Raw genomic sequence first — 24,007 nt, forward strand, 5'->3', positions numbered from 1 at the left:
ACCCTGCTCCACACTTGCCAGCTGGGAATCTGAGCAGTCACCTCATCTTGAGCCTCAGTGATTCCCCGCTTTAAAATGGGAACAATGAGTCCTGCTTGGCCTGACTTCTGCAGTTGTAATTAAAGTAAAATGATGGTTTGCAGACAGCCTTTGTAAACTACTGACTTAAACATAAGGTCTCCACTCACAGCTGCAAAGATGCCTAGGAAGCAGGGGAGAGGGGGCCATCTGGATGAGCTGGGCTTTCTTGATCATTCCTGGTTCCAGGGCTTTTTCATTCTTACACCCATACTTATGGTCTGTTAAGGATATAGGAATGAACAAGTCAGATCCATTTTCTGCCTTCTCAAAGCTCATAGACACTTGGACTGACCTGTCTAATAGGGGAGCCGTTAGCCACACATGGATATTTAAATATAAATTAATTAAAATTGAATAAAAGTAGTAATTCAGTTCCTCAGCAGCACTGGCCACATTTCAAATGCTTGATGACTTCCTCTGTCTACTACATTGGACTACAGGTATCTACCACACTTGTCATCACAGAAAGTTCCGTTGGATAGTATTGTTCTGGGAGCTGTGGACAAATGGATAAGCAATTACAACAAAGTATGACAGAGATGTATTTGGGCACATGCCAGGGGTTATGGGAGCCAGGAGAGAGGAGTGTCTGGTCAGGATTCAGGAATCTGGAAAGTCTTTCTGGAGGAAGACTTCTCAGCTGAGACCTGAAAGTAGCCAAGCAAAAGCATAAGGAAGGGTGTCCTTAATGAAGGGAATAGAATATGCAAAGAGAAGAGAGAATATATTCAGGAAACTGAAAATGGTTCATTCCGTGTGGATCATGGGATTTGAAGCAGACAAGAAGTAATATGTGGGGGCTGGGGAGATAGCTCAGTCGGTAAAGTGCTTGCCTTGCAATCACAAGGCCGTGGGTTCGATTCCCAGCACCACAAAAAAAAAAAAAAAAAAAAAAAAAAAAAAGTAATATGTGAACCTGGAGAAATAGGCAGGGCTGGGTCACAACGGGCCACCGCGTGACCCTGGGGGGAGGCTGGCAAGGGGATGGGCTGGGGAGAGGAAAGCCCACTGAAAGAGGAAAGCCCAGTCCCAACAGCTTCTACACCCTTTAGTTTGGGATTGCACTGGGAATGCTAGAGAGACCTTGTAGACCAATGTATCCCTATAGATGAGGAAGTAAAGATCAGACAACAGGAAATGACTTCCCAAGTGAGTAAATGAGGAGCTTCCTGACTCCTAGTCTAGTGCTCTTTCCCACACCATACTCAATCCCTCATGACTGGCCACTTTTTGAGGGCTTACCAGCAACATGTAGGAGTAGCTATCATATCCGATTACACAGATATTTTCAATGTTGGGGAAGTTTTATTGGACCAATGGCACCAACCCTTGAACTAGACCATGGGAAAAGGATGACTTGTTTCCCTGTGCATAGACCATTTTCTCTGCAGGGAGTAAAAATATGGGTCATTCAGCCCTGATGTTCCTGGAATGTGATACTCTCCATACAGATGAGGTCACAATAATAGATCCTCTGTGAGTTCACAGAGCCTGACTGGGACCAGGCTCTTAAAGGGCAGAAGGACCTTGAAAGGCTACACAGATCCAAGAACCTGGACCAACATGAGCAGGGATCACTGGTTAGTAGTGCTTGGCTTGTAAGTCCTGGGGAAGATCAGCTTGGGCTCTCCCTGCTGAAATGTTGACAGCATGAAAGAAAAGGTCCTTGCACTGGGCATCAAAGAGCTGACTTTGTCCTGGTTCCCGTGTGTAAACCTTTCCCTCTCAGGTACTTGACTTTTGCTTCAATGATGGGAAGGAATCAGACTGGATGATCACTAAGGGGGACCATCCATTCTGACATAAGGAAGTTCAAAGGTTCAGAGGAAGAAGAAATCAGGGCAGGTCACGGGAGAGTCAGGATATTTCCTGATGATGGCTGATATTTAAGCTCATCATGTGCTAGCTACAGTATTAAGTATTTATTTTTTTTTAGTTGTAGATGGACGCAATACCTTTATTTTGTTTGTTTCTATATGCTGCTGAGGAGTGAACCCAGTGCCTCACACATTCGAGCCACAACCCCAGCCCTAGTACTAAGTATTTTTAAATGAATTATTTCATGTGTTCCTTGTAAGAACCCTATGAGACTAGTATTGCTATTTTATGAATGAGGAAACTGAGGCTTCTAGTGACTTGTAATAGCCAACTGTCAATAAATGGCACAGCTAGAATTCAAACTCAAATGCAACAGTCCCTCCATGTTTGTGGGTTCCATTTCTGTGGATTCAACCAACTGCAAATGGAAAATATTCAGAAGAAAATTGTGTCTGTACCAAACACATACAGACTTCTTTCTTTTCATCCCCTAACAATACAATATAACTATTTACAGAGCATTTATATTGTATGAGGTATTATAAGTAATCTAGAGGTGATTTAAAGTATACTGGAGGATGTGCACAGGTTATATGTAAATCCTGTCTTTTTATATCAGGGACGTGAACATCCCTGGATTCTGGTTTAAGAGGGGGTTCTTGGAACCAATCCCCTATGGATACCAAGGGATGACTGTAATGGCTGGAGGAGACAGACCCAGGCTGAACCTCAAAAGACAGGTGAAATCTAATATACATAAGGCAACTCCCGTAGCACTGCCCTTTTGGTACATAATTATCCAGTCCCCCTTCTCCCATTCTGACACCTCTGGTCTTGCTTTGATGTTGTGGGAATAGCACTGAGCCCATCTCATAACAGCCATTTAAAATACTTATTTGGGGAATTAATGAATGTGACTTCGTGTGTTTCTGTTGAAACCAGCCAAGGACAGAAACTTCTTATGCCATTAGGACCTAGCCTTGGATTTGGCAGATTTCTGTGCCCATCCATAGACCCAAGAAATCAGACTCTTGGGAGGAGTGAGGGTAGAATCCTAGAGGTGGTGTTTTTAATAAATTCCCAGGGGATGACCCTGGGAAATGGTAGAGTTTGAGAAGCCCAAGCTTCCTGAACTGGGTCTTCCAGTTCCAAAATAAAGATTTCTGCTCATATATAGGTAGCCAGGGAGAACCAGTAGAGGTACCAAGTGTGCTCTTACATGGCTGAGTCACCTAAGCATCAAATCCGTAGCTTTTGAAAACTCCCAAACAAGCTAATAAAATTGTGTCCTTATCTGAAATTTGAGGACAGGCTACTAGAAGAAGTCGTAGGGTTATACATTTTCAGATGTTCACCGGCCCAATAGCCCACCCACAGTGTGTCCTCATCATTGGTAGGTGGTCATCCAGGTTCTGTCAATATACTTCCAAAGATGGGGAGCTCACTACCTCACAAATGACCCATTGTGTTGCCAATCAGCTCTCAATCATATAAATCTCAGCTCCAACTCCTCTGGATGGCTGCCATCATGGTTGACAAACTCCTATAAGGCCCTTTGTACTCTGGCACCTATTTCCCATCCATCCCTAATCCACTACAGCTACATCTGGTACTTTTGGTTCCTGACATGTGCCTTGGCCTCTGGCAGCAGCACTCTCCAATCCACTTTGCCTTTCATGTGGCCAACGTTGCTCTTAACTTAATTGTTTCTCCTTTGGAAACTTTGCCTGATCTTCCCCACCCTTATGGCTCCTCTCCTGATCATAGCTGGATCCTTGTTCTGCACTTTCAAGTCCTCTTTCTTCTCTCTCCCTGTGACTATAATGAAATGATCATTGGTTTGTTAGTGTCTGACCAGAGCAATAGTTCTCATGCAGGGGTGATGTTGCCTCCCTAAAGACATCTGGAATGTTAGCAAATATTTTTGGTTGTCACAACTGGTGAGGGGTATGTTCCTGGCATTTAGTGGGCAGAGGCCAGGGATGCTTCTAAACAAGTTGCAATGCATGTGACAGATCCCTACAGCAAAGAATTATCTGGGTGAACATGTCTGTAGTGTTGTGAAACCTTGGGCTGGTGTAAGCCCCAGGTGACCAGGAACTGTTTCTTCGATTTTCACTACTTCCCAAGTGCCTCGCACACAGCAGGCAGAAAATGAATGCTTGTAGAAGGAAGGAGGAGAGGAAGCAAGGAGGAGATGAACTACATTGTCATGTGCAATGTTCCTGATATAGGAAGAGTGGAGAACTGGGGAGACAGGCCATGAGAGGTGAGACTGGCTGGAGAGTAGAGATGGACCTCTGAAGCCATGAACACTGGGTTGAAGAGCTCTGCCATCAGTTGGGCATGGTGGCGCATGCCTATTATCCCTGTGACTCAGGAGGCTGAGGCAGGAGGATGGTGAGTTCAAAGCCAGCCTCCTCAACTTAGTGAGGGCCTAAGCAACTTAGCGAGACCCTGTCTCTAAATAAAATATAAAAAAGGGCTGGAGATGTTGCTCAGTGGTTAAGCACCTCTTGGTTCAGTCCCCAGTACCATTAGGAAGATATTAAGGACAAAAAAAAAAAAAAAAAAAAAAAAAAAAGAGTACATCCTGAGAAAGAGGATTTGACTGGTTAGTGACAGAGTTGGGTCTTGAATCCACAAAATATGCCTCCCTATTTTATTGATACACCCTAATTGCAAAAAACTGAAGAGCTGGAGGCATTTTTTCTTCAGAATGTGAATAGATGGACAGATATTAAAAAACATGCTGCCTACATGCATCTGCTAGGTACCAGGACCACTGCTGTTTCTGACTCACCCTGTGACCTCAGCAGTGACTTCCTCTCTGTCCCTTGCCTTCCTCATCTTTGAAAGAAAGTAATTTCTCTTTGCCCCTCTATGGCACTGGGAAGAACTGTGTGTAGGACAGGGGAATTCATTATAATAATTCCTAAAGAATATTATTGGCCAGGGGGTTATCAGCTTTAGTGTCCCTCAGATTATCTGATCCCTTTGGTCTTCGGTCGGGGCCCTACATCAGCAGTTCTCAATCATGCTTCACATTTGAGTCACCTGGGGAGCTTGTGAAAATACAGATGCCCAGGCCCCACCCCAGACAAATTAGATCAGAATCTCTGGGGGTGTGGCCTGGGCATAAGTATTTATAAAGCTTCCCAGGTGATTATAAGGAGAAAAGTTCTGACTTTGCCCTAGGAGCTGTCCTTTTAATAGTTGGTTTTGATGTACGTCCCAGAACTCACTATCTCAGGGTCCCTGGGGTCCCCTAACTTGACCCCCTTTTTGTACCAGAGAAGGTACTTTCTAGAATCAGGTCAGAGACTGGGATGACAACAAATCTTAGAATTTGGAGAGAAGAAAGCTCTATCCCCATTTTTTTCTGGATCACAGATGATTATACATAGTGAATGCAAAAGGCAAAATTAAAACTCCAACAGAGTCACTAAGAGGAAATGGGGTTCATGTAATTCTGTTGGCATTTGAAAAATGGAATTCAGGGATGCATTTTGCAAAATTGTGCTTTCCAAGGAAATAGACACGGGGTGGTATGTTGCAAGATTCTTGTCAGAGGAAGAGGATCCAAGAACAAATGTTGCAAGACTGTGCTGCTGAAGGAAGTGACTTCTTAGTCCATCAGATCTGGGACAAAGCTTAGAGATTATCTTGACCAATCTTCTCACTGGACAGAAAGGGAAAACTAAGGCTGAGGGAAGAGAAGGCAAGTGTCCAGGGTCAGGCAGGGAATTGTTGATGAACTAGCATTACGGTCCTGGCTTCCTGACCACCTCCTTCCTGCTGCCCTTTCCTCTGGCTCTGTAAGTATGTATCAACTCACTGTTTTGCTCCAGGTCCTTAGACTGCCTCTGTGCTCCCACCCTCTCGACAGCACCCAAGGTCAAAGGATGAGACTAAATCTGTGTGCCTGGATCTACACCTGCCAGACAAAAAGGGCTGGAACCAGAGGGTGGCTGGGGCCAGCCAGAGAGGAAGGAGCAGTCTGATGATGTGGCCTAACCTCAGAAAGGAAGCCTGGTCATCAGGGGGAATTTCCCCGGGTGAGGTCTCTTGTCTATGCAAATATTGCACTCCAACTGGCTTGGACTCCAGGATGGGATAAGAGGAAAGAGGACACGGGGAAAGACAAAGAAGATGACAGGTGCTGAGCACTCCGGGACCTGGCATTGTGCCAGGCTCATCGTATGCTTCACCTCATCTTGTCCATAAGCATTCTCCAATGTGGGAAAATTGGGAGCCTGAGGCCCAGTGAGATAGTGCGTTGCCCAGGAAAAAGCAGTATATTCCCATCCCCAAGGTCACCAGGCCTCGGGAGGTGATGATGACCATGATGATGTATTCAGTGCTGCCGCTGGTGGCAAAGGTGACAGCCGTGAGGCTTGAGTCCCAGAAGTCTAGCAGTTTCATTTTAGGTTTCCATCTCACTCACTAGGGGAATTGTTTCTTGGGAAGAGGCAAAAAGCAGAGGGCAGGGACTCACCTTGGGCAAATCCCAACACCCTGGCTTTTTAAGGCCTCCTGGAAGCAGGGGAAGTGTGAAGAGTGGGAAAGGTGGCACTGTTAACCCCTTCACTACCAGCTTCTAGAACACTCCTGGAAAGGTGAATGGCAGGTGATCCATGCTTCTGAAAGATACTCTCACTCTCTCCCTTCTGACCCTTTAAATTTCCTGGGAAGCCTGTCCTAGAACTCCACTCCTTTCCAACTCTTGATCCTATGCATGCCCTGGTTCTCCAGGGAGCTGGGCTTGTCTTCTCAGAGCAGGACATCAGGTAGGACAGAGTTCAAGTCAGGGCTGTTCGGCTCAATGTCTGTCCTCCAAGGAACATGAACAGGCAAGTCCCTGATTTCTGGAGTTGTGTGTCACCTTAAGACTGAGTGCTGAGAAAATTGTGTGTACGTGCCCCAGTGTGTGTGAGGAGCTACTCTGGTTACCCGTGCAAGATGTTTCCTGTGTGGCCACTTGGTTTATATATGGGCAGTGTACAGATCTCTGCTTATTACCAGCAGTCTATTTTTTGGCCTAACAACTTAATTTTTCTCTGTGGTCAATAATGTGTGCTTCTCTGTGTGTTACCAGGAGAGAGTGTGCCTTTTTATTCCAATTCTGGGTGTCCATAGTACGTTGCTGTGAGCATGACTGACAGCGTGTGAAAGTCTCTGTGTGCCAAGCAGCACATGTGCTTTGAGTGGATAGCGGGTTGTGCTGGAAACTGGGAAATGGAAATGTCTGTTCCCTGCCCCTGCTACTTTTGTCAGGAGCTCCAAGGTCAAGGTCCAGCCCTCATGATGGGGTACCGAGGGAGAGGGTTTGGACTGCAGCTGGAAGCACAAGGGGCAGATGGTGGTAATTGAGAGGAAGGAGTGGGACCATCCACAGAAGGAAATACGTGTGCTGGAAGTTTCTTAGAACAGCTGGGTCTGGGGGAAGGGCCCATTCCCAGGTGGCTGTGGCTTAGGGCTTTGTCAGTCCTTACCTAGCTGAGGCAGGCAGGAGGATGGCCTGCATTGGGGGCCTTTGCCCTCATATCCTGTCTTTAAAAGCACCTCCTGCCTCTCGGTTCCCAGAGGACACCTGGCTTTGGTATCTGCCTCTCCCATTGCCCTTAGCAGGATTGGGCCCTTTTCCTTTTTTTTTTTTCTTTTCCCCCAATGTCTTTCTTTCTTCTCTTTTTGTCTACCTCTGCTTCCTTTGCCCTGGCCAGGGTCCTCATATTTTCACACCCAGGTTGCTGATCCTGTCTCCTTGTCCATGCTGGTCCCTAGAGCTGATTTCTTTTTTCTTCAGTACTGGGGATTGAATCCAGGTTCTTGGCATTTGAGGCAAGTACTCTACCACTGAGCAAGAATCCCAGTGCTTTTTATTTTGAGACAGGGTCCCACTAAATTTTGCTGGCTGGCTTCTAACATGATCCTCCTGCCTCAGTCTCCCAAGTAGTTGGGATTCCTGGTGTGCACCACCATGCCCAGCTTGTTACTCCCTTTTTACAGGTGAGGAAATCAGGGCATAGTGAGGTCAAATGACTTTATCTACTGATAGTGGTTGACTGGGATTTGAACCCAGGCCTACCTACCGACTGCTGAGCTCCAACCACTGAGTAGAGTCTGTTACATAATAGAATTTCCCACCTGCCTCACTCCAACTATAAAATGGGAAAGTCTCCTTTGGGAAACCTGAGGTCTGGCAGGGAATGGAAAGCCAAGTTAGAAAGCTGATTTGCTGCTTCCTGGTTTTGAAATTCGAGTTAGGCCACTTGACACTTTTGCCTCCTGATCTGGCATCTGTCGTCAAGAGGTAGAGGAGGAAGCTTTAGCAGACAGCAGGGCAGGAACCTGGAACCCTGGGATCTAGCCCCTAACACCGCAGTCACAATTCTGCTCTCTGGGTCTCGGTTACCAAGACAAGGGGTTGGTTGGGATCATCTGTAAGACCATTTCTGGCTCATCAATTCATGATGTACAGCCTGTGTCTCCAGGCAACTTGTGCCACTACCTGCAGCCTGTTTCCTCATTGATAAAATGAAGGTGATTATCCCTGTACTGCTGCAAACAAAGTACTGTAGTGGTCATGGAGGTGAAGCTCCTCCTGTGGGGTTAACCTGGCGGCGACTCTGCTCTCAGCCAAGTGGGGCAGGGTACGTATTAGTAGCTTTCATCACTCTGCTGGCAGGAAGTGTGCAGTGGCAATTCCCAAATAACTTCCTCCCAGCCAAACCATTTTCTGCAGATGTTCCTGGCAGCCCCAAAGACCAACGCTGGCTCATCCCAGTCCCGAGTTTCTGAACAGGGTTTTCCTGAAGGGAAAATGCACTGCCCCAGGCAAAAGGGGGAGCAGTGAGGAGCTAGAGGGAGGGTGACACCAACGGTATGAGAAAGTAGGGGGTGCTTCTAAAATCCCTGCAGAGATCCAGCTTTATCCACAACCTTGGTATGACCTTGGGCCAGTTGCTTCCTCTCTGTGGAGGTGACAGTTGTCTCATCTGTAGCTGAGAGGGAGGTGAGAATTTCTGAGGGCCCCTTCCACACTTAGAACATCTCAACCATCCTCCTTTTCTCCCACTTTGAAACAGCAGTGGTTTGAGCTTCTGCTTTCTCTTTCCTTTAAGTTTAATTTAGCCCCCACCACTTCTCCTCCTTGAACTTTGTCCTCAGACGCAATCTCCAGTGTTGCTCTGAAGACAGCCAGGCAGGAGGGACACATGAAGGAACCTTCAGAACAAGAACTACCACGGTTCAGGTCTTCAGCACCTAGCATATGACCTGGCACACAGGAAACATTCAGAAAGGATAAGCTCATAAATGATTGAATGAGACACCTCAGGTTCACAATTACAGCTGCTCCTTCCTTTGCTGCAACCCCTCCCTAAAATGTTTTATTTTGCAAGCACCTAGTTCCTAGCCAGCAGGTGTTGCTGCAATTGCCTCACAAATGGCCTCCTTTCCTTCATTTGGATTCATAAAAAAATATTTTTAGATGTTGATAGACCTTTATTTGTATTCATTTATTTATATGTGGTGCTAAGAATCAAAACCAGTGCCCCATGTGTGCTAGGCAAGTGCTCTACCACTGAGCCACAACCCCAGTCCCTCAGTTAGATTTCTTAAATGCACAGCTAGACATATACCTTCTCCACCTGGGAACCTCCAGAGGATTCACTGGTTATAAGAGAAAAGACTGACATTCAAGTTCCTCTATGATTGGAAGCAAACTCCCATATCTATGCCCATCTACCTACCCCACAAATACTCAAGGTCTCCCTCCTACTACTGACCAATCCCAGATTGCAACCACCTACCTTGACTGAAAACGAGTTGAAAAATGCACGTGGAGGAATTCAAACAGCACAATGTCCAAGTAAGTGCTCTGCTTAGCTGTTCTCATTCTGGTTTCCACATCCCAACCTCCTCTCTGCTACCCTCTCAGATTCCTTTCTTTCCATTTACCCTCAACCCATTTTCCCTTGAGAAATTATATATAAATATATATATATATATATATATATATATATATATATATATTTCAAGGCACTATCCTTTTTGATTTTAGATGACTGTATGATTTGTAGCTGACCAACTTTTTGAAATCAAAGCCCAGAAAATATCTGCCTGCCTGGGCTGGGGTTGTGACTCAATGGTACAGCACTTGCCTAGCATGTGTGAAGAAGCACTGGGTTCCATCCTCAGCATCACATAGAAATAAATAAAATAAAGGTATTGTGTCTACAACTAAAAATATTTTTTAAAAAGAAAATATCTGCCTGGTTCAGGGCAGATAGCAGGTGCCAGGCAGAGCACATCCACAGACATGTCATTTTCCTCCCACAAAGCTATAGGATAGGCAGAATTAGAAACCCATTGTATAGATAAGGAGCTGGAGACTCAGAGAGATTACATGTTCACAGTCATTCAGTGACAAAGGTCTTACTTCAAAGCTTTCAACCATTTTGTTAATTTATCCTTTGGTAACAGTTAAATCAAGTTGGGCAAACACCCAAAAGAGCTGTCAGCTGACCTTTAAGACATTTGGGCTCATAGCTTGGTGGCGGATAGGAAGTGGAGAAGACACAAAAAAGGTAACTTCTCTTAGTTCCAGACTCATTGTCAGAGATGAAGAAAGGGCTCTTTGAAACTGTTGGATCTAACCCCTCACTATTCAAATGGAGAAACTGAGACCTGGAGAGGGCAATGAACGGTTGGTTCAAGGTCACATTGAGAGGGAGGGACAAGACCAGACCCAGCAGGTCTCCCAACTGCCTGTGCCACCAGCACAGCTATAACAGCAAACACAGGCTGAGCTACAATAAATGGGCCTGGCCAGCCAGGGCAGGAAGCACAGCCCTCTCTCTAGCCAGCAGATAGCTGCAGGCCACAGGCACTGGACAACTGTAGATCCAAGTCACAAACCAGAACTAGATCTGGGCGAAGGGTAAAGTGAGAAACTGCTGTTGAGTCTCCTTGCTTATCAGTGCCCTTCATGAGGTGTAAATTTCCACGGCCCTCAGCCCTCCTAAGATTACAATTGTATCCATGCCCTTGAAGAGGTCAAAAGGGGAAATTGGGTTTGGTTGTAAAGGAGGAAGAGCACACAGAGAGATGTCCAGGCAGTGAGAGGGGGTCTGAGACCCAGAGCAGGGCTGGGCCAGCCTCGCAGGATTGAGGCAAGATTAGACCCTTCTGTAAGCTTCCTAGGAAGCACCTAGGGAGAGCTTAAAGACATAACTCACTCCTCACCCACACCTGCAGCACATTTAACTACCTCCGCTCTGAGGAGGAAAATTCAGGCTGCAGGTTCTAGGGAGAAGACAGAGACTCTTGTTGGAAATGTGCTTCTATGTGCCATTTTTTCCTCTTAACAGAGAATGAAAGGGATTCAAGGGAATGAATTAGTGGGCTTACTCAAGGATGTTAGTGTGAGAAGGGAAGCCCAGACTTTGTAGTTCAACTCTCTCCTTTTGCAGATAAGAAAACAGGAGGGAAAGGGACTGGCCCAAGTCAGAAAGCAAATGCGTGGCAGATGCAAACTGGAACCCAGGAGTCCTGAGGCCTGGCCCGGCACTCTAGCACTGAGCGAGTGGAGATGGGTGGGGACTGGGGGTGGGGGAGGATCGCCAGTTTTCCCAGAGTCATTTATTCTTCCCTCCCCACTCCCGGCACACTAACTGGTATCTGCCACCACCTCCCCTTTCAAAACACACACATCATTCATTTTATAGAGGCTCAGTATGTTTTGGGATTTGACAAAGCCCAAACCAGGGCAGGGGTGTGGCAAGGGACAGCAGGGGAGAGGACGTAACAAGGGAGTAGAGGTGGACAGGATCTGTGGCTATGGTTCTTCAGCTGCTCAGCCATGAGCAGGAGTGACCGTGCTGGGCCCTTGATGGCCCGTGGGAGTGGGAGACTTTCCTAAGCCTCAGTTGAAGACAAGAGCCCCACCCTAACCCCTCCCCCCACCCTATGCCTTCCTCAGTCTCTGGAGCTGGAACATCGGCTTGGTCACGGCAGCTGTTTCCGCTGACCATTTCTTGGCAGAGGGACCCACCAAAGCTGGTGGTCCTAGTCATCGCCGCCACAGAGAGCCAGCAAGGCCTTCAGGAAGTCTCCAGAGGTGTCACCCTGGCAGGGGCAGAGGGAGAGCAGAATGAGTGGAAACGATTCTGGTCTCAGTGCCCACCCCCTCTCCTAACCACCCACCAGCCTGGACAGCTTCCTTGTATTCTCTCAGTCACCAACATAGCTGTCACAGGAAGGCCAGAGAGGTGTCTTACACACAAGTGTGACCACGTCCCTTCTGGGACCCCTGCGACTCCCAGGAACATGTGCCTGGCACAAGGCCCCCGGACCCTAGAACTCCGCAGCACCACTGCCTGCCTTCCTCCTGGGAGCAGCAACATCCTCTTGGCTCCGGAACCCCACCAGCTGAGCTGTCCACAGGCCCCTGTGCCTGCCCCAGATCCTGTCTGCAGCAGAACCCCCTCCTCCAAGGACCTTCCTGCCCTCCATCTTACCTTAGGAGGCAGAGCGCTTCCTGCCCACCTTGGTTCCCCTCACACGTCATGTTATGTAACCTGAACCAGCACTGCTGAGCACAGTCGCCCGGCCACCCCTGGCAAGGTGCCTGAGCACCATCGTGTTCACCACACGGGGCAGTGGTGTGTGGCATACGGTCAAGTGGGGGGAGGCCAGACTTTCTCCCCTGTGCTACAGCTCCCCCTTTAGAGGGGTTCCTCTCATTTATGAAAACATATTTATGATATATTGGTTTCTGGTTCTTTTTTTGGTATTTAATATATGATTTTTTTTTTCAAAATGATACATTATCATTATAAATAATTCAGATCAAAGGGATGATTGTACCAAAAGTCTCCCACCCATCCTTGATTCCTTGGTTCCCCAATCACTGTTAGTATTTTTTGATATGATTTTCTAGCAATAATCTGTACATACACAAATATGTACATGTGTATAACATCCTTCTACACAAATGGACACATCCTGTCCTGGGCTGTACTTTTTGACTTAAGAGAAGATTCCAAATCAATACATAGAGCCTTCTCAGACTTTTTCAAAGCTCCATTGTATTCCATTATATGGATATACAGGTTAAGTATCTCTTATCCAAAATTCATGGGACCAGAAGTGTTTAGATTTGGGATTCTTAAAAAATGTTGGAATATTTGCATACATGTAGTGACACAGCTTGGGGATGGGACCCAAGTTCAAACACAAGATTAATTTATGTTTCATAGGCATCTTATACACATAGCCTGAAAGTTACTCTATACGATATTTTAAATAGTTCTATGCATGAAACCAAGTTTCATGCTATCATGTTGGTGCTTAAAAAGTTTTGGATTTTAGAGTGTTTCAGATTTCAGGTTGTCAGATTAGGAAGGCTCAACCTGTACCATAATTTATTTAACCAGTTCTGAAGGAGAGCTTCTAATATTTGGCTGCTATAAATAATATTTTAGTTTATTATAATTATAGCATAATTATTCTCTTGCATGTCTTGGGGAACATGTATGGTTAATGTCTATAGAATAAATTCCAACAAGTAAAATTATCCAGTCAAAAGGGCACACATTTCAGATTTTGAAACTGCCAAATTACCCTTTCAAGATGTGCTCTTAGTTTAAATTTCCATCAAGTCTTCATGACGGTGTCTGTGACACCCACAGGGCTGTCAATCAAGTATAGCCAGTATCAAGCTTTAAAGCTTTGGCCAACCTAAAGACCAAAAAAATGGGCTCCATAATATGTTAAAGAAGTCAGACACAAAAGGTCTCTACGTGAGTCCACTTATATGACATCTCTAGAAAAGGCAAATCTTTAGACAGAAAGATTTGACCCCTCAGGTCCCCAAAACCTTGAGACAGAAACTAGCCTGGTGGTTGCCAGCACCTGGGAGTGGAAATAGGTAAACGGGTAGAAGGCATCTTAGTGGGATGATGGAAATGTCTGGAAACGGAATTGTGATGGGTGCACAACTCAGTAAATTTACTAAATATTACTGAACTGTACCCTTAAAACAGGTGAATTTTATGGTATGTGAATTGTGCTTTAACAAAGTTGATTTTTTTTTTTTTAAACAAAGTTGTTTTTTAAAAGTAAAAAAATGGGCCTTTTCATTTGGAGATCTTTGGTTCTTCTGGAATTGATTTTAGTATCAACAGTAAGGCAGGTCTCTTTTCACTGAACCATATACTGTTCTACCAGGTAACCCACTGGCAAACCTCTCCCCTTACCTCAATGGCTTGGTGGAGAGACTTGTCGTATTTCTCAATGAATTCCCGCCGGATGTTGAACAGGTCAATCTCACTCCGGGAAACCATGACTCTGGTGAGTGTCTTCTCATCTGTGCCAGCGCCCTGTTGGAGCCAGGAAAGAGAGAGACATGGGGCAGGAGAGACAGAGTTGGTCAGGCAAGACATGGTGGGTGTCCACCCACTTCTCTCCCTTTTGCCCTCCAAAACCAGGGTGGGATATTCTGCCTCTGTCTTCCACAAATAGTCCTGACCAAAAGTCCCCTATGCCTAGGACTGGCCAGAGAGAGGCAAAAAGAGCCAGTGTGGGTTGAGTAGTGTCCCCTCCAAAACTCAGGTTCAGCTGGAACCTCGGAATGACACCTAAGTTGGAAATAGAGTCTCTGCACATGCAATTGGTTAAGATGAAGTCATACTGCATTAGGTATGGCTTTAGTGACTGGTCTCTTATATTTATAAAAGAGGGGACAGGAGCACACACACAGAGAATGTCATGTGAAGTTAAAGGCAGAGACTGAAGTGGTGTGTCCACAAACCACAAACACCAAGGCTTTCCGGCAACCACCAGAAGCTGGCAGAGTAGTATGGGAGGGTTCCTCTCTCAGTGCTTCCAGGGAATCAACCTAGCTGACAAGGATTTTGGATTGTTAGCCTCCAGAACTCTGAGATAATAAGTTTCTGTTGTCGCCCAATTTGTCGTGATTTGCTATAGCAGTCCTAGGAAACTGGTACAGGGCCCAAGAGGCTGGCACAGGGCATGGAAGATACAGGCAGTCGGGACCTGCCTCTGCCCCCAGCTCTGCCACTTAGGAGCCATGTAAATGTGGGTGAAGCTCTCACCTATGTGGGCCTGAGTTTCCTCCTCATACAATGATGATACTACTATGTCCTCATAGGGTTGCCATGAGGGTCAACTGTTCAGGGAGGTGAACGGTTGGCACAGGGATTGGCATATGGTGAGTGTTCAATAAACAGTTACCATCCTTGGGGACTAGGCTGAGAGGGGTCTCAGACTCCTTCCTACCAAACCACCTGCTCTGGCTCTGTCAGCAGTTGAGACTCCAGCATCTGGGTTGGAATGTGGCCAGCATGGCCTGGAATTTTCAGGAAGAAGAGGGCTGAGGACTTGTGATCTTGGACAATCATTTGTCAAGAGACCCTGTCGCCTACTGGAACCTTGGTGAGCTCTGAAAGGGGACTCAGCCCTGTGTCCCCAGTACAAGTTTCTCAACTTCAGTATTTGGGGCCAGATTAATTCTTTGTTGTGGGGACCTGTGTAGGATGTTCAGTAGCACTCCTGCTTTCTCCCGCCAGATGCCAGTAGCAACACTCGTCAAATCCTGGCAACCCAAAATACGTCTGGATGATGCCAAATGTCCCCTGGGGAGCAAGATCAATGCTACTTGAAAATTACTACCCTAGAGCCAGACACAGGCAGATGCTGCTAAATAACAAATGGTAGGAAACGGTGGCCAGAAGTCCTGATCTGGGGCATGGTGCGCATCTGTGTTTGTGGGAACATGAAAGCCAACCTGGGGGGAAAGGAATAAACAAGACTTTCTTACCTTCATGGATTTGTAAAGTTTGTCGGCAAAGAAGAGGGGCTTGTTCTTGACACTCTGAACTGGTGGGAAGAGGAGGGAGATGCAGGGAACCTGGTCAGAACTGTGCACCCAGACTCTGAGCTGGAATTTCCCTCTCACCCCACTCTCCCAGACTGGTCTGCAGATCATTGCAAACCCCAGGGTCATACTCAGGGGATGACATCTTCACTTCCCCTTCCCAATGCCACCTCCTTTGCTCCTCCCTAGGCCTGGCTCTCACTGGGCTGCAATTCACTTCCAACTAAGGTGCTTGCAGCTCACCCAAGTCAGTAGAGGATTCAAAGGGAAATTAACCCCTATGAGTCCAAGGAACAGAGCCTCGAACTTTCAAGTACATCAGAATCACATGGGAAGCTTGTTTAAAACTCAGGTTTTAGGTTCTACTCTTGAGACTTAGATTCTAGAGACATTTTGAGCAGTGGTTCTCAAAAGTATAATGCCCAGACTGACAGTATCCACATAACTTGAGATCTTTATATATGTATATTTGTGTGTGTGTGTGTACATATATATATATATATATATATATATATATATATATATATATATATTTAGTTGTAGGTGGATACAATATGTATGTTTCATTTTTAGGTGGTGCTGAGGATCAAACTCAGGGCCTCATGCATGCTAGGCAGGTGCTCTATCACTGAGCCACAACCCCAGCCCATAACTTGAGACATTGGTAAAAATACAAATTCTCACACCCCACCCCGGATGTGCTGAATTGGAAACTCTGGAGGTGGGTGACCTACTCATCCCACTTTATTGGGTATGTTCCCTGTCTTAGCACTGGAAGCCCTGCACAAACCAGGATAGCTGTTCTCCCTACTCCAGTGATGTATGCAAATACTGATTTAGAGAAATACCACCCCAAAGAATGACTGCCAGCATACTTTAAGGCACTGTGCCAATCCCTGTGGCTGACTGTTGCTCAAGGGCCTGAACATTCTTGCTGCACTGGCAGCCCCTGCACCTCACCCACACAATAGTCAATGTCACCGACACAGCATTTCCTCAAGGCCTGGGCTTCTCTAGACATTAGCAACTGCCTGATGTCAAGACTCCAAGGACCAATGGGTTTGTCTCAGATAGCTTAAGGGGAGGACTAGACACCAGGAGTAGAGTGCTATAAGGACTCTGGGGGAAAAGCATCCATGAGGCCCCAGTACAAGAGGCTGGCATTGCTTACCCCAAAGGCACAGTAGGGCAACAGATTCCTCAGGAAAGATCACAACACACATCTCCCCGCTCAGCTCCTGGGGCAGTCCCTCCTGCCTCCCAGCAAATCCCAAGCTCCTGTCCCCCGCACCCCATCACCCTTGCTCCCTCCCCTCTGAACACAGTGCACATTCCTCTGTGCCTTGTCCTCCTGATATGGATGCATTTCCTACCTACTTTTCCCTCCCCACAACTCCATCCTGCAGGGTTGTGCTTGATGTGCATGTCTCCTCCAGTCATGATACCACCTCCAGGAAGCCTCCCCTGATTCCAAGTCTAGGGCTTCACGAGTCTGGTTAAGGAGCACATTGAGCAGAAACCTTTCTCTTCTACAATCAACCCTGCAAGCCTTCTTTGCAAAAGCCTATGTGCTTCCAGGGAGGCTGGTAGCTGCCATGGATGGAGCAGTATAATTTGGTGTGGTATGACTACATGCACATGTACGTGTTCAAGGTAGGAGAAGAGAAGGAAGAGGGAGAAACAGGAGGAGGGCAAGATTCGAAGGAGCCTCTAAAGGCTGATTATTCTGGTGTGAAGACATGGGCTTTGGACTCAGGCAGCCCCTGGTTCCAGGATTAGCATTATTCTCTCTGAATCTCAGCAACATTCTCTGTGAAGCATCTGGTGAAGTCTCAACCAAACCTGTGTGCAAACTTGCACAGAGCCTGGCTGGAAATCACAATAAAAGCTCCCTGTTGCCAGTGGGGACTGTGTGGCAGGAGGCACTGTTCTCAGAGCTTTACCTATACTTAACTCATTTAAATCTTACGAAGAACACCCTATGGGCTGTGTACTATTGCCATCAGCATTTTACAGAGAAGGAAACTGAGACGTGGGCTTCGTGACTTGCCCAAGAATGTACAGCTAGCAAGCGGCAGAGCAGGGACTCCCCCTGGAGCCCATGCTTTTAGCCACAAGGCTGTCTAGCTTCCCGGATACTGCGCTCGGTGGCAAAGAACCAGGACGTGCTAAGTAACAACAGCAACAGCAACAGCATTTCTATCCATCTAATCCAAACCACCTTTTCTCCACATGAGCATCTCTGAAGTCAAGATGCGTTTTATGATGGATGGCAGTTATGTGAAATCCTTTTACTGACACCTCCTGGCAAGATAAGGAAAGTACACGCACCAATGCAATCCTTTTAATAGCCAATAAAATAGGATGCCAATAATAAATACTAATAAAGCCAAGCTAAACCCTTGCACCTATCTACTTCTCCATATTTACACATGGAGAAATACAGATCCAAAAGGGATAGAGTTCTGTAAAGTCAAGAACTCAAACTATGCAGGAAAAGAGGAACTAAAGAGAGGTATTGGGAGGAGAAAAGGGTGTGTGTGTATGTGTACTGTGTCATGTGCAAATGTATCTTGCGTGTGCATGTCCTTAGTGTGCTCTGTGTGCATGAGTAGTGGTGTGTGACTGTTTGTATATACATTCTAGTCATGTAGAACACCACATTCCCTCCAGGCCCTCCTTCACTGTACTGGTCCTTCCCCAGGGACCGTTGATTTTGCATCCTGTCCTGCAGCCTGGAAAGGGTCCTCATATGCTCCCAACAATCACATTTGGCAGAAGCCCTAGAGATGATCAGAGACAGAATTTTCCAGTGCTAGTAGCACAGGAAGCTGCTAAGGCTACACTCTTCCTGGGAAGCTAGCCATGTTCTCAGTTTCCCTAGTCCCTTCCCTCTCTCCCTGTCAGTTACCGATGGCCACGAACGCGTCCTTGACATCCCCAGACATCTCCTTCTTGATGACGTGCTCCACATCATAGTTGGTCATCTTGATGAACTCCTGGAAGACTGACCCCGAGAGAAGCCCCAGAGGTGAGAGTGAGCTTCAGTTCAGAGAGGGAGATCACCACGCCCCGCCCCACTCAGCTCCGCCTCAGGCTGTGTTGGAAAAGGGAAAGGGGAGCAGGAGTGGCCATTGACAATCTAATACATCAGGCAGGACATGGTGAGAGGGACATTATGACCTCAAGGCCACTGTGGGCTCAGAGCCAAATATGTGCCAGGCCAGAGCCTCCGGGCTGGCTGGCAGCCCCTGGGACTTGACAAGTACTAAGGATCCAGGCTGGTGTGGTAAAAGGAACGGGCGCCTGGTCACGCTCTGCCCCTAGCTCACTGAGTGACCTCAGGGGAACCCCTCCCCACTCTGGGCTTCCTTGTTCTCATGTGTCAGGTGGGGACACTAAGACTAGTCTCGATTAAGACCCTCGGGAAGCGCCATGTGCCAGGTGTGGAGCTACGTGCTTGACACGTATTGTGTTTTGTATCCTCACAACAATCACAAGAGGCAGAAAATTCCAATTCCTAGGTAAGGAGTGTAGGTATAAAGATTCAGTAAGGTGCCCAAAGTCACATGGCTTATAAGTGGGGGATTCAAATCAAGGTGGTCCAGTGCCAAGTCTATTCTTTTAGCCACTATGTCAAAGCACCAGATGTACGAAAATGTGCCAGATGAATGCATATTCAACTGTCTTGGAGGACAGGGCACTTTCTGGTCCCCGAATGCAAGGACCCCCTACGCACAGGTGTACCCCGTGTGTGTGGCGGCCTGTGATTCAAACACACATGGTCTTGTGTGAGCACCACCCCTCACTGCCTTGGCCCTAGAAGGCGTCACCAGTGGATGGTGACACTGAACCTGAGAATCCTCAACACAGCATTCTAGGCAGCTCCTTTCCAATCCACCAGAGTTGCAATCCACTTGCCATCCCCTGTCCCAGGCATCCCGCCTGCTTCCCTTAAGGAGGTGAAGGGAGGTAGCCTGAGGCTGAAGATATGCCAGGGTGCCTGTGTCCCCTCAGCCACACTCCTGCACTGCAGGGGTAGGAAGGCGGAGGGTGGGCAACTGATTCTTCTTCATAGAGAGCTGAGAGGCTCTCACTGGGTTTGGGATTCTTCCTGCTGAATTGGAAGGGGTCAGGCCTCACCTCTCCGGAGGTGTGGATAGCTACGGGTGCACAGGATCGTCATGAACCGTGTCTCCAGGGAAGTTTTATCTCCGCTGGGAGTGTCTGCTATTTCCTGTAGAGCCCAGGAAGGGGCCAGGATTTGGGAGGGAAGACATAAGAAAGTCCTGGTTATGAACCACTTTCCTATCTTTGCCGAGGCCAAGGAAGCTGAGATTGGCCTCCTTCCTTCCTCAGCCTCCAGCACAGTGACCTCCATATTCTCCTCTCCAGGTCCCAGAGGCCTGGTGGACACCCTGGTGGGTTCGGCACTCGGTGTTTCCACCTTGGCCTCAGGGACTGGGACCCATGGGAGAGACAAACTGGCACTAGGCACAGAGACTCAGGGTTCTCCTGCCTTCCTTCCCCCTATTAGAGAGCCCCTCTGGGGAATGTGTAGGTGCACATTAACAAGCAAAAATGGCCTAGCCAGTGTTTCCCCAAGTGGAGTCAAGGGCAGACATTTTATTTTTATTTTTATTTTTTTTTTAATTTAGGGGCACCAGAGACTGAACTCAGGGGCACTCAACCATGGAGCCACATGCCCAGCCCTATTTTGTACTTTATTTAGAGACAGGGTCTCACTGAGTTGCTTAGTGCCTCGCTTTTGCTGAGGTTGGCTTTGAACTCGTGATCCTCCTGCCTCAGCCTCCCAAGCTGCTGGGATTACAGGTGTGCCCCACTGCATCCAGCAAGGGCAGTCATTTTCACATACCTCATACATGTGCTTCCACAGTTATGTTCTAGTCGGCTATAGTTCTATTTACCTCCACTTAAGTTCCTTTAAAATAACTCTATTTAGATTAACAAACGAGTGGATTTGAAGAAAACAATCATAGCCGGTGGTTAAGTAGCCCAAATTGTGCCAGAGGTGAACAGGTGAAGTTGGGGAAACACTTGCCTGGCCCATCTTTTCCCAGCAGGGTCCTCAAGGGGCCCTGAAGGGGAGAGAGAGAAGCTGCGGAGCAAGACCCCCAGCTCACTGCCCAGTTCTGCCCGTTCGGCCCAGCCCCAAAGCACAGCCGGACTTTACTGAGAGGCTGTTAACATCCAAATGAAGAATGGACACTCACCAAGATCTCAGCAGCCACCTGAGAGCGGGGAGGAGAGAAAGGAGGGAGAGAGGGGAAGGCAAGAGTCAGAGAGGCAGGAGAGGTTGGCTTTGGGCTCCTGGGAGGCAGGGGAATGGCAGAGGTCTCCAAGAAACCTTGGGACCACTATGAGGGGCAGGAGGGGAAAATGCCTGGTCTCTGATGTTGGGGCGAGAGCTCGAAATGGGGCTAGGTCTGAAAATAATTAAAAATGTGTCCCCCTGGGGTAAGAGAAAGACACAGAAGTGTAACCTAGAGCAGGCTCAAGGTCTTGGTTTGCCTATCAGAAAATTGGGAAAAATAAACCCCATCACTTCCTGCAGAGCTACTGAGAAGGCAACGCGCGAGGTGCAAAGTACTCTGCACCCATTGGCATGTTCAGAGTCAGCCCTTGTCACATGGAGACAGGATGGCCCAGGCCCCTGGGGGGTGCTTTGTCTGGGGGTGATGGCCAAGCAGTAAGGTGGAGAAGGCATTTTGCAGGATTCTTCTTACTGCACAGCACAGCATTCCATGGCTGTTGTGAGTTGTGCCTAGGAGTGCTTGGGAACAAAAACAGGCAGCCCTTGTGTACCCAGATGATGTCACCTTTGCCTTCTTCCTTGACCCTTTGCTGAATATTCTCTTGGATAGAATGAAATTCTGATCTTTCTAAAGGTAAGAGTCTTATGCTTTGGAAAACTTTTTTTTTTTTTTTTTAATTGCATAAGTTAAAGTTTCTATCATAAGTTGGAATGCACATGGCTTTTGGTTGAGCCACAACATTGCTAGGAGTGTGCCCCAGAGATGGACTGGCAAGTCTTCCACCCCATAATACAAGATGCTCACTGCAGCCTTCTTTGCAATTGAGGAAAATGAGCAACAGGCTATGGTTTAGCCAATCAAGGGAAACAATCCACACAACTTTTAAAAAGAATGAGACTGAGCCAGGTGCAGTGCTGCACGCCTGTAATCCCAGTACTTGGGAGGCTGAGGCAAGAGGATCTCAAGTTTGAGGCCAGCCTCAGCAACTTTGCGAGATAACCTATCTCAAAATAAAAAATTAAAAGGGCTGGGGTTGTAGCTCAGAAGTGGAGTGCCCTTGAGTTTAGTCCCAGTACTTAAAAAAAAAAAAAAAAAAAAAGAATAAATAAAATTAGTCTGGGCTGCATGAACAGGACCCTGGATTCCCTCAGCACTGAAGGGGGGAAAAATAACAAAAGAATGAAATTGATCTATAGTGCTAATAAGGAATTTCCATCTAAATTATACAGAAATGTAAAAAAGGGTACACATATTGGGTATAACTGTGTTCCTTTTATCTAGATAAAAAAAAAAAAAACAAACACTCTCCTGCTTACTTTGAAGTACATCAGAAACAGTCGAGATACGATTGAGAGTGGTTCCCTTTGAAAAACTTAAGCATTTTCTTTCATTCGTTCTGAAATGTCCCGATTACATTTTCCCACTGTGGAAATATATTACTTCACTTTTTATGAGCATCAAACAGGACTTGTCAGGATTACCAGGATGATGGACAGCTTCTGGTGTTTAAATACTGCATTAAAAACTGTATCAAAAGCAATCTAGTTAAATCTTGAGAACATTGTGCTAAGGGAAAGAAGCCAGCCACAGAAGGACAAACACTGTATGATTCTACTAACATGAAGCAAATTCACAGACAGGAAGTAGAACGGTGGTTGCCAGGGGCCAGGGGAAGGGGAAATGGGAGTGACTGTTCAGTGGGTTTAGATTTCAGTTTTGCAAAATGAAGATCATTCTGGAGATGGAAGGTGGTAACGGTTGTGCAGGAATGTGAATGTGTTTGATACCAATGAACTGTACCCTTAAAAATGATAAATACAATTAATTTTATGTTATATGTGTTTTATCAAAAAATTTTAGTATGAGCACTGGAAAAAAAAAAAAAAAACAAAAAAACCCTAGTATTACTCAAGAAAAAGAGAGAGAGAGAAAAGAAGGGAGGTGGTGTTTAAAAAAAAAAATCTAAAGTGCTAACTATTCTCATTTATTCAAGTTAGACAACCCTAGATGTATTTTTTTCAAGGCACCTTTAAGACAATAATATCTAAATACAAAAAAATGTCGTGGGTGGGAAGTGTTGGGGGGGCACCTACAAACCCTGCTACTGGGGAGACTGAGGTGAGGCTGGTGCAGGAGGATTGTGAGTTGGAGGTCAGGCACTTAACAGGTGCCTATTTCAAAACTGAAATGAAGATAAGGTCTGGGGCTGTAGCTCAGTGGTAGAATGCTTGTCTAGCATGCACAAGGTCCTGGGTTCAAGAGTGAGACCCTCTACTAAAATACTATTCTACACGAAAGCTCTTCCTTTTAGCTTGGCTACTTCATGCAAAAATTACTCTGGGCGGTTCCTCAAGAGAGTGCTTGGCAGTGGGAAGGAACGGCCACTGACACGTGCTACAGGGGGCACCACCCTTGAAACCATCATGCTAAGCAGAAGACAGTCACTCAGGGCCACATGGTGTGTGGTTCTACTGACAGAAATGGCCAGAATAGGCAAATCTAGAAACAGAAAGCAGACTAGAGGTATCCTAGGGTTACAGGCGTGGGAGGAAATGAGTGACTGTCAATAGGTACAGGCTTCTGCTGGGGTGACAAAATGTTTTAAATCAATTGTGGTGACGACTGTGTAGGTCTGTGCAGGTAGTAAAGTCCACTGAATTGTACACTTTAAATGAGTCAATGGCATGGTATTTGAACTATATTTTAATAAAGGTGTTATATTTTTAAAAATCTGGGGATTGGCTGGACTCAGTGATGCACATCTGTAATCCCAGTGGCTTGGCAGGCTGAAGCAGGAGGATTGCAAGTTCAAAGCCAGTCTTAGCAACTTAGCAAGGCCCTAAGCAACTTAACAAGACCCTGTCTTAGGGGAAAAAAAAAAAAAAAGGGAAAAGGAAAAGAAAGAGAAAAATGCTGGGGATGAGTTCAG

At 46.6% G+C, this 24,007-nt stretch overlaps 1 protein-coding gene across 2 annotated transcripts in view; it reads right to left on the reverse strand.

Annotated features, from left to right (window-relative positions):
• Nucleotides 1-11,619: 11,619 nt before the first annotated feature.
• Nucleotides 11,620-24,007, reverse strand: part of Anxa6 (annexin A6) — a 50,573-nt gene continuing 38,185 nt past the window's right edge. Inside the window, exons 21-26 of one of the 2 annotated variants that reach the window (XM_047555673.1) lie at nt 21,037-21,054; nt 19,946-20,039; nt 18,714-18,809; nt 15,746-15,804; nt 14,163-14,285; nt 11,620-12,030 (exon numbers count right to left, since the gene is read on the reverse strand). In XM_047555673.1, the coding sequence (XP_047411629.1) occupies nt 11,971-12,030; nt 14,163-14,285; nt 15,746-15,804; nt 18,714-18,809; nt 19,946-20,039; nt 21,037-21,054 (450 nt within the window). In that variant the 3' untranslated portion in view covers nt 11,620-11,970. The remainder of the gene's footprint in view (nt 12,031-14,162; nt 14,286-15,745; nt 15,805-18,713; nt 18,810-19,945; nt 20,040-21,036; nt 21,055-24,007) is intronic. The other variant, XM_047555674.1, reaches the window with a different exon arrangement.

This window comes from Sciurus carolinensis, chromosome 6 (genome assembly GCF_902686445.1).
Source record: "Sciurus carolinensis chromosome 6, mSciCar1.2, whole genome shotgun sequence".
In the NCBI taxonomy this organism is placed as follows: domain Eukaryota; kingdom Metazoa; phylum Chordata; class Mammalia; order Rodentia; family Sciuridae; genus Sciurus; species Sciurus carolinensis.